At 39.2% G+C, this 11133-nt stretch overlaps 1 protein-coding gene across 2 annotated transcripts; it reads right to left on the bottom strand.

Annotated features, from left to right (window-relative positions):
- Positions 1-5831: 5831 nt before the first annotated feature.
- Positions 5832-10530, bottom strand: pax1a (paired box 1a). 2 transcript variants are annotated; one of them, XM_042072089.1, is made up of 5 exons: positions 10148-10530; positions 9174-9785; positions 7963-8093; positions 7454-7664; positions 5832-6471 (listed from the first exon to the last, which is right to left on the bottom strand). In XM_042072089.1, exons 1-5 carry the CDS (start codon positions 10257-10259, stop codon positions 6386-6388), a joined length of 1152 nt encoding a protein of 383 aa, XP_041928023.1. In that variant the 5' UTR covers positions 10260-10530; the 3' UTR covers positions 5832-6385. The 2 variants fall into 2 exon arrangements, with proteins under 2 accessions (XP_041928023.1, XP_041928025.1); XM_042072091.1 differs by having other exon boundaries at positions 10256-10526.
- Positions 10531-11133: the final 603 nt, after the last annotated feature.

The raw sequence follows: 11133 nt of genomic DNA, 5'->3' as shown, positions 1-11133 counted from the left end.
TGCGATGGTCATGATATACTGTACATGCTGTTTGTATATATATATATATATATATATATATATATATATATATATACTGCATATATATATATATACATATATATATATATATATATATATATATATATATATATATGTATATGCAGTGTGCAAAATTAGCACTTCAGCACTCACCAAACATGTCAAAAATGTACATTGGTGAATAAAATAATGAGATCAGCCCCCACTGTCAAGTATTCAGTTCAAAATGTGACTGCATAGCCCCTCCACATAGATTGTTATATTTATTCATTGAATTTACAGAAAATGTGCTGGACTATCAATGTGTATCGGGACATAGAATGACCTTTAACGTGATGTGAGATTTTGGTCAAATCGCACATCCCTACACTTGTGTTGACTTGAACGCAACGGTCAGTCTAATGTAGGCTGCAGCAGATGTATTATATTTGTACCTGGACCAGTTGTTGACAAGTTGTGACCAATTAGTATTAGCAATTAACTATTACACTCCCTCAGAAAGACAAAGCCACTTGGTTTGCTGTTTCACGTGCGTATAGGTATAATTGAGCTGAATGACCATATTTGTGAATACAGTCAGGGGCGTCGGACTTGGGGTAAAAGTGGGACTGATTACTAGAGCGCCAAGGGGATAGAGGGCTCTTGAAAAGACTGGAATAAATGTTATGTATGAAAAAAAGTGTGACATCTGGAGGGGGGCCCCGTCAGAACTGTTTCTGCATAGGGCCCAGGGTTTTGTGCTACGTCCCTGAATACAATACAATACGAAAAAAATTAAATACAATACAAAAACTGAATTAACGTTCTATACCACCCAACAATTACATTCCAGGTAGTTCAGTAAATTAAGCTATGACCTTCGCATTTATGAAATCAGATCGTTCTATCCAACCAGTCCGTGTTCTGTTTACAGATCTGTTATACAACATTAATAGAGCTCATGTAATGCATCTGTTTCGTGCACCTGCTTCAACTGCACAACCATGAATTCCACCCCCAGTGAAATGATTCGGACTCCAGTGTCCCTCTCCTTAGTCCTTCCTCGAATTAGCTTTTACTGGTTCTCACCTTCATCACCAGGGATATTACTACCACCATTTTCCATGCCCACATATCATCTCCCCCTAGTGACTGGTGACACCAACCACAACTTAATTTCACTTCATGAAAATTCAAGACTTGAACAGATAGAAGACATTTTTTTAGATTTCAGTACAAATGTGTAGGAATGCAACAACTGCTGAAACTTTGCAGATATCTGCAGTTTTTTTTTTCTGTGAAGAATCAAAAAAGAATTGGACCACACATTCACAGAGGCTTCGCTAGGATTCTGATTTATAACTATATACAACTATATTGCTCTCTGCCTTTCAGATTGAGAGAGTGCAATTTTGGGACACCACAGAGAATCTCAGTGGAAAAGAAAATGGCAAGACAGGACAACACCATCTGCTGCAATAAAGTAAGACATTTCAGTGGGGTCCCTAGCTCCTCACCATGTTACTGATGTATGTAATAAAAGTAGCAAACTAAAAACATTTGCTCAGTATATGAAGGTGAGGGTAAAAGTTATGTAAGGGATAACGGCCGTCGAGGTGTCCTGTTATACGGAATTAATGGACGAGGGCGAGGGGCAAAAAACTCCCCGACACACAGCTTGTTGTACAACTTTAGATAGCATGGACAGTTAGCCTAGCTTGTTTACAGTTGATTCCATTGTTGCAAAGCCTGCAACCAAAGATTCTAGAGCGCTGCAACCGTCATCCTACTATGGTTGTTATAGTTACCATTCATAAGCATTGATATGGAACGGTGTCCTGTTATTCAGAATTAATAGCCACCCCACCAGCCAATCAGAAAAGTATTTCTTCTCTCTGGGTGATACAAATCTGTAATGGCATGCATTAGGTATGGTTAAATACAAAAAAATACATAAATATGTGAAGTGCAAGCTAAGCTAAAAATGGTATATCTTTTGGTTTTGCTGACGTAAATACATGGACACATGCTAGAAAATACATGTACTTGCATGTACACACACACACACACACACACACACACACACACACACACAACCCAAAAGTATTTCATTCATGCCATTGCAGTTTGTAATAAGTTTTCCAAAAATGAGCAAACGCAGATCAGGCAAAGCAAATCCCCTGAATAAATGACTTAAACGGTACATATGTATACATGCATGCGGCGACAACAAAGTGTCTGTGTGTGGACAGTGGATGCTTCTCACCAGCCCAATGACTCACACACACACACACACACAAACAACACACACACACACACACAAACACAACACTGAAGTGACCAGCACTGCCCAGGGTCCACTCAGCCCTGCTGAGCTGGCTTGAGGGGCACCGCCTAAACAGAGGACGCAGTGTGAAGTGCCAGAAGCCTGCGTGAGTGGGCTCCTGTGGCAAAGCCATCAGCTTTCTCAGCTGTTTGATGCCACTTGAAATGTTCAGGGTCTCCTCTTCAATTAAATGGCTTAGGAAGGGAAGAGGGGCCACCATGGTAAACACATGTCTATAGTCTGGATAGTACATGGAGTTGTATAGGCTAGACAAGAACAGCTCTTTCTGCCAGTTATGCATTTTAAAATAGTTTAAGAATATATGATATACTTTTAGTTGACATGTTATATAATGTTTGTGTAGTAAAAATATAATTTTGTGTAGTATTCTCACCAAGATGCTGACATATGGACATGGTGATAACAACAGATGCTAGTTTGACCTGGGTAGCATACATTATCTGAGCAGAGCCATTTTTATTATGAATGTTACACACATATGTTTATCCAAAAACTATACTACAGCTTATTTAAGACTTCTCTGGCAGGTATACAACTTCAAAAGCACTTCAATATTGTTCATGATTTGAGGTAATGAGATTTTTTAACATAACATTGTATGTCATTTTAATTGTAATTTACCACTGACATACACATCATATTGCAAACTCATAAATTAATTATCACTTGAGGATTCCCATCCTTAGGCTTATAAAATCTTGCCATGTAGACATGCTTATATTTTTCAATCTGCTATGCCATAGGTTAAGGAAATTGTTGTATGGTATCATTTTAAAATAAAATAGATCATTTTGATCACAGATAAACAGTTCCTTTGGTAGCTTGGCCAGGTAGACTAACAGCAGTCTAGTTCTGTCTCATGCCTCCAGCTATGAATGCTTTCCTAATAACAGGTACACACATAAAACACATATTCTTCTAATAACTGACAGCTACTGTAACTATTCATTTGTCAACAAAAGAAAACAAGCTATATGTTTGTTCCGTAAAAAAAAAAACCCTAGATGCACGGCCACCAGTTCAATTCTGTTGGATCTCTTTTAGGGTAGAAACTTCATGACAAACCAATACAGTCAAGCCATAAATCCAGTCACTGGACTAGCTGTTGCCAGACATGAGATTAAGGGTGTGAACAAAAAATCTGAGGCATGTCAGTTTTCCATTGTTATACAGCTACATCCTCCAATTATCACTCATTTGACTGACATTGTCATTACCTCATGGAATTAAGGATGTTACCTTAACCTCAGATATTAGTGGTGTTGGCTGACAGTGGAAATTTCCTCATCACCAAAACCTTGCTCCCCAGAAGCTGCTTTGAATGATCAAAACAATGAGCTGCGTGGAAAACGCCTATCTCAATTTTCCAGCAAGGTGTCCACCATTCAAAATCTATGGCTAACAGTTTCAAATGCTCAAACCCAGCACCCAACACTGCGCTCTGCTCTCCTATTGAGTGCTAAATATCAGGGAAGTTACCAAGCAAACAGTTTTCCAAATAGTCACTCACCAAACAAACCAAACAAAAGGACACAAAGGGGAAACTGGAGACCTTAAGTGTAGTTCTTTGACTTAAAGGACACTTGCTTTACAGGGACATTCTATCAGCAGCACACTGAGATAGCTCTCTCTGACTTCACATATGTGCTTAACTTGCAGTAGGATGTGTGTGTTTGGCTTAGATGAGCATTGTAACACCAATAAATCACCATTGTTGGTCAAAAAATGGGAGCCTTAAGTCTGTACTGCACCCATTTCCATTATCAGATTGCATAATTAATTGCTATATCCTCTAGGCAATTTCTAGAAGAAAATCTGCAAACAGTATACTCAGCTGTGAATAAAACAATCACCAAGTTTATGGTGTAACTACTGTTTCGCCATGAGCCTTGCACTTGTGTCTATGATACTTTTTTCTGCATGCAAGGATTTTATATTAATGTAAATATTTAGTGTATCCATAACGTTGTTTTTGGAAAGATTGGCATCGTTAATCATTTGCTAATTCTACACAGTGGGCTATGTGTGAAATGTGAAACATTTCTGAGGAGGGATTCTCAGTAATTTTTTTTTTTTTTTCATACAATTGTGGAAGTGTCAATTTTGTCATTCTTAGTATTTTCTTTATGTCTTTCCTATATTTTCAATCACTCCATTTAATAATAATAATATAATACGTTACAATATCCATAAATTAGTAGCCTACCATTGGCATATCCAGGAATAATGAACATTTACGAATTCTCGCGCAGTAAATAGGTCTCTATATAAAGGCCTAGTCGTTATCAGACAATACAATTTAGCCTGTTTTGTTTGCGCTCTTTGGATATGAATGTTGTGGGCTGTGCTTGAAGATTGGGTCCCCTGCAGAGTTAGCTTTATTTATTTTTTTTTGCGTGCTGATTTAAAAACATAAATGTGTCGTGCAATGATGAAGAAATGTCTTGGTTTGTATAATTTGGACATTATGTCGTGTTTTCCATGGAGGCTACATAAGCACTATTTATATTTTGTCTCCAGTTTTATAGCTGAAATTTGGCACGTGTTTGTGTGCGCATGTTTAAATGAGTCAGTAAGAGAGAGTGTGTGTGAGAGAGGGAGAGAGGGAGAGCGCAGTGCAGTTGAACATGTAATATGATTTCTTTTGATCGCACAAGTTTTATGGAAAATATCTAGGCCCCCTAAAAGTGCGTGAGAACCACAGTCAGTGTTTTGATACTGTCAACGTTTAGACGGCAGCTGTATATAAACAGACACATAGTCCACATAGACCTCCATTGGTTTAAATGTGGAGGTTTACTTGAAATGCATTGTCTTACGTCAACTATCTTAGGTCTATAGATGAATACAAATAGGTTACACTTCTCTTGTTCATGTTATATGAACCACATTTTCCATACCATCAGTTTCCTGGGACTTGACAACACTAGATCCTCCACTCTAAAATGTAGCCTTCCATTTAATTCTACAACGTAATGGCACCCCACGAGTTTGACTGAAATTAAATAGTGAGTCCCTACTAAGCAACATTGCTCTTAAACTTCAAAAACCAAGCCGGTCCCGGATATGTGCTTTAGAAATATCTGACAAAGGTAGGCTAGGCTACGGTTCAAATATTTCAATCACAATTAGATCTAAACTGGTCTTTGAACAAAACAGACTCCAGTGTGAAAGATGGTTAATATTGATAGTAGCCTACACCAAGAGGGCATCCGTCCAGCCGACCTGATAGCATCACAGAGGCGCCAAGAGAGAAATGCGTCATTAAGCGAGCAAGTAGCCGATTCATACATTCTCACACATACACTTTTTGATAGTCTCAGCTAGGCTAATGTACTTATCGCTAATACCAATAAGCCCCTAATACAAAATCACAATGAGCAGGACAGGTGCTCATCGTCAACCTGCCATCAGATCAAAAGCAAAGACGCAGGTCTCGTGAAATTATTTAACTTCAGATACATTTAAACACACTGTCTCCAAGTTAATATTTACAATGCCTTTATTTAGCATATTTACATAAGTATTTATAAAAATATAATTAAAGCTTTTGCAAATATTTTACATTTAATATTAATAACTTGTTCACATCGTTGAGTTGAATGCAGTCTCTCAGAATCTGTATGCGTCTTCTTTATTTCTGTACATGAATATAGGCATCTTTGCCTTTTGTCATCAAAATAGCCCCAAACAGAACAACAAATCTGCACATTTGTATCAATGACATAACTGTTATGACTGCAATCTTCGATAGAAGTAGACTATACATGGAGCATCCTATACGATTCAAAACCTATCGTTCAACACCGCGGCATGAGGGAGGCTATGGCATCCATGCCCAGAGGTTTACATTCAGTTTTGGACATATTGTAGGGACAAGTTATGGTAAGCCTGACAACGGATGGCTGTATCGATACATTCCTCCAAGACACTTTAGATAATGCTTCGACTTACTGTTCGAGATCTTGAAATGCACGCAATTAAATGGGATATTTGCGGCTCGTAATGTGTGGTGATTCCTCTCTAGCTTCTGGGGGGTTATGATGATGAGGTAGGAAGATTGAGTCCGTGTATGCTGTTCAAAGCCTCGTGCTTGCTCAAGGGACTGGGAGGTTTACGGTCTCCTGCAAAGAGGGGGCAGATAGACAAGGAGTGTGCTTAGAGAGCAAACAAGTCATAATTCTGTCTCACACTTTTTTGTCTGTCTACAAAAAAAAACACTGTTCATGCAACACCACGTACATTTTCAAAAGTAATGGTCAATATTTTAAATCCTTAATGAGCATATAGCTTTATGCTAACATTTTCTGTGGGCTATGGCTAACATAAATATTCGACCTGAGAGGATTGTATTAATGATGATAATTATAATAGCCTAATATTAATAATAATTATTATAATTAAGGCAAACAATAACTATAGCCTATACAAAGTTTCGTTATCTTGACTACAGCAAAATCCGAGATCTCGAGAAACCATGTCTAAATAATGCATAAACTCTTGGCATTTCAGGGTTTCCATAGCCTACAATATTTTTGGAGAAATAAGGAATAATTAGGCTACTTAAAATCAAAGCCTGTTTATGTGAACCTTGAAAACTCCGCTGTAAAGCCAGATTATGTAATGAATCGAACTATGCACATAAAGTTCATGAGTGTTCTCTCTATGCACTATTAGGGTTGTCTCTGTGGTTTTATAACGGTATTAATCAACTCCAGACCCTATACACACGTCTTTTCCCCATGTCATGCTAGAACAATGCAATATATGTGACTATAGGCTACATCAGAGAAGCTATGTTTTCGATCACAACACATGCCCAGCATGATGCAAAATGGCACCATTCACGGTATCATGGATATAACGCTTTTTTGAAACTGAACCGTGAATTTTTCTAAACCTTGCCTTTTAAGACATGTCTTTGTTGGTTGGTTGGTTAAATGTTTCGGACTCTCTGCGAAATAATGTGTTGGCTACCGCCTTCTGTTGTCATGATAAATGGTTGGACAAAATTGCATGACAAATCTAAGTATTTTCGAAAAAGTCGTCACTACACGTTTTCAAGTTGCAGTATGAAGTAATCAGCAGCAACCAGGTGTAACCTACCGTCTCGCGCTGCATGTTTGAATGACATTGGCGAATGGATGTCACCCGCGTGTATCGTCATACCGCTGCTTGGGTGCGATAGGGTCGTGCCCTGGGTTTGCCAGTGATGAGCTGGAGTCACATAGCTTCCAGCTGGACCACTATAGACACCGTACTGATTTGAGGGAGAGTATGCACACGCAGGTACATAACTGGACAATGTGGACGATGCCTGTGAACGCATACACGGCACACACACACACACACACACGCACGCACACATACAAAGACAGAAAACAGGGTAACTAACACCTACAAATAATTATATAAATGATCTTCATCCATGTTAAGAGTGCCCAATGCTAGCTTCTTGAGAGGAATGCTGACTATCGCTATTCACTCTGGAAAAACACACGTTGCATTTTACACAGCCTAGTAGGCCTCAACGGGGAACAACAGGACGTTTTACACTACATTTTAACTAACACTGTCATTTGGACAGTATGTTATGTTTTTCTGAGGACATTTACCTGAGGATATTTAATGTCCGCGTCGACAGCCGATTTGTCAATTCCGTTCACCCCATGAGCGGTGGAAAACGTCCCTCTGTTGACACTTCCCCAGTCTTCCATTTTTGGTGGGTATCCCTCTGCAGCAATGGCTGGATGGCAACAAAAACATGTCAGGCTAGATGCATTCTAGTAGAGCAGAACTGTAAAATAGTTGGACATCAGACCCTCTAAAATAAGAATCACTATATGCTATGTATGAGACGATAGCCTATATAAAATATATTTTTAGAAAGATCAATCGTAAAAATACCCTGTGGTATGAGATCAGAGACCTCACAATCCCTCATATAAGTTTCATTTTTAAATATTCAATACATATTTGAACACAAAAATAATTGTAAAAAACTGAGGGTTATTTTACAAAACTATAACTAATAGCCTACGTTGAATACGTTACACGTTAAATAATAAACAGAAGAAAATGTATGTGCACCAGGATGTAATATTATACGTTAAAATAATAATAATAATAATAATAGTAATAATAATAATAATATCATTATAACTGTTGTTATTCTTATTATACAAATATATAGGTTACTGCTATTTATGCTACACTGCATTGGACTACCATTTACCTTAAACAAGACACATGATGACAATTTAAATAAAGCGTGCAAAATATCTTATCAAGAGATACAGTGGGCCTAGTAAAAAAAACGACGATAATAACATGTCAGGAAACAATATGTTCTGAAATGTGCCCAATTGATCTATTGCTGTCAGGATGTAAATATAAAAAATGATAAACATCTAGGCCTATATCTTGTTATTGGTCCTTGAGTTCCAGTAATATGAATTCCAGTTTTCAGGACCGAAGAAGCATATTTCTGTCGAGAATGCAGCCTAATCTATCTCGATTCGTGTTATTTCATTTTATACTGACCAAGGAGTGTTTTGTGCATTTAGTTAGGCTAATTTAAAGACAACAGACTAATGTTTTTTTTCCCTTTCAAATGCCTCCTTGTTAGGATCAGGGCCTACATGGAAAAACAACTTGATTTATATTATGCATCCCACGCCATAAGTATTGAATAAACATTAAACGTTATTACAACAAAATCTATAGTGGTTAAATTAAAAACAAATTGTAGGTGGTGGATTTCAACAATACGTAAAAGCCATAGTCGAGAAAAATAGGATGAAATATTCGTGTTTGAACTACTAACCTGCAGGGTCCATGAAGGGTCTCATACCAAGGATACTGCTGACCGTGTGTGCTGAGGGCCAGCCCCGTGATATGCCCGTGACGGGCACACCAGGGTTGCCCATTTTGGTCCCAGTAGGTGACATTGCGTTTGGATACGAATAGGGATAAATATGGTTGTATGGAATTCCTGGCTGCGGCGGCTGCTTGCTGGTCTCGTACTGGTTCGGCTGGGACAGAGTTCCAATCTTGTTCCGTAAAATCCTACTAATAGAGCTGACTGATGGTACGTTATATTTGTCACAAACGCCGTCCGCTAGAAGTCTGTCTCGAATTTCCCAAGCAAAGATTCCGGGGTCATTCTGCTTGTATTCCCTTATGTTTTTCACCACGTTAGGTGTGGTAACCCGTGGCTTGCTCCCGCCGATTGCACCTGGTAAAATCGACCCAGTTTCGTTGTATCTTGCTAGGATCTTACTCACACAGCCATGGGAGACGCGGAGTTGTCTACTAATGTCACAAGGTCGTATCCCGAGCTGAGCCAACTCCACTATCCGTAGCCGTATTGCATTGGGCAGCGGACGTCCATTGACAAACACCCCGCCTAGCTGGTTCACCTCCCCATATGTTTGCTCTGTAAGAAAGAAAAAACATTACTTGCACTGTATTTGTTCCAAAACAGCTGGAGAACATGAAGACTTTCCATGCCGTCACTATTGGAAGTTATGAGTAAAATGGCGATCCAATGTAAGCGGCTCTATTATTTAGACCCAGTAGGGTACAAAAAATAGACAACACTTACCTCGCCTATGGCATTGAGTCTAATATGGCAGAATGAGGATATCATGTTAAAAACTTACAATTTACAGCTCATGCGTTGCTAGAGACCCAAGGCATGCAAGGACTATGGCACAAGTCAGAAATTCTGTTCTCTAGTATATTTGTTTCTAGCAGCTATTGTACCCATGCAAAAGAGACCATCCAGTTTTGACTAACCCGTGGTCGACTTTACGGTTATTTCTGGCGTTATGCAGGCGTGTAAAACATGCTCTGCCGCTATCATCTTCCTGCCACTGAAGCATGCAGACGTGAAGAGTGGCTCACCCATTTGCCCGTGGTTTTGTGATGCTTTCCTTGAAATAGCTACTCTTCAATGGCTGAACGCACTGTGTCGATTGCACCGGGTGGGGGAAAGCGAGGAAGTTAACAAGAAAATGACGGAGTCCGCAAGTTTTTCTCTCGAAGCTGCGGTCCCACGCCCCACTACAACGAGAAACTATTGTGAACACTGGGACTGCAGTGATCTTCATCCGTTAAAGACAAATTTCTCTTATCCCGGAGCCTGGAGTTTGCTCAGATTAATTTGACGCGTCCTCCACGTCAATCGAGCTGGCTACGCTACGCACATTGGTTTGATCTCATTGGTCCGTCAGGCTCCGGATAGGCTGCCTTTCCTCGCACATGCACCATCCGGTCTACACAATTTAACCTTTGAGTAATCCGAATTGGTAAGTGAGATGGGTGTGATATTTTGCTATAACCTTTACCAGCACATACAACGAAAGGTGGTATTATGTAAAACGAATTGTGAATAGAGTAGTTAATACCTAATGGGTTAATATTCTGGAGAGTTTGGCGACACCACAAACCACTTTAAGAGAAACACACATATACGCAATAACCTAGGCATCTGTAGACTACTTAACAAAATGTTGTTTTAGAAAGTGGGCTACAAATAAATTGGTCAAATAGCAGCCAAGCCTTGGTGCAGTTATGCCATGCATGCGCATGCAGACATAGCCTGGGCTGTATCTTTTTGAAAAGGTATGAAAACACATTCACGGTATACACGAACATATAAACACAATGTGTCATGTGCTTTCCTGGCTAGACATGCCACTAATTGCCGTTGCAGAATTAAAGTGATGTAGTGGAAAGTCAGACCGAATAATTTACTACACTTCAGACCGGCTAATTTACGC

This window comes from Alosa sapidissima, chromosome 19 (assembly GCF_018492685.1).
Source record: "Alosa sapidissima isolate fAloSap1 chromosome 19, fAloSap1.pri, whole genome shotgun sequence".
Classification (NCBI taxonomy): Eukaryota; Metazoa; Chordata; class Actinopteri; order Clupeiformes; family Clupeidae; genus Alosa; species Alosa sapidissima.
Note: the sequence above shows the minus strand (reverse complement) of the source record. Positions and strands in the feature narration are given on the sequence as shown.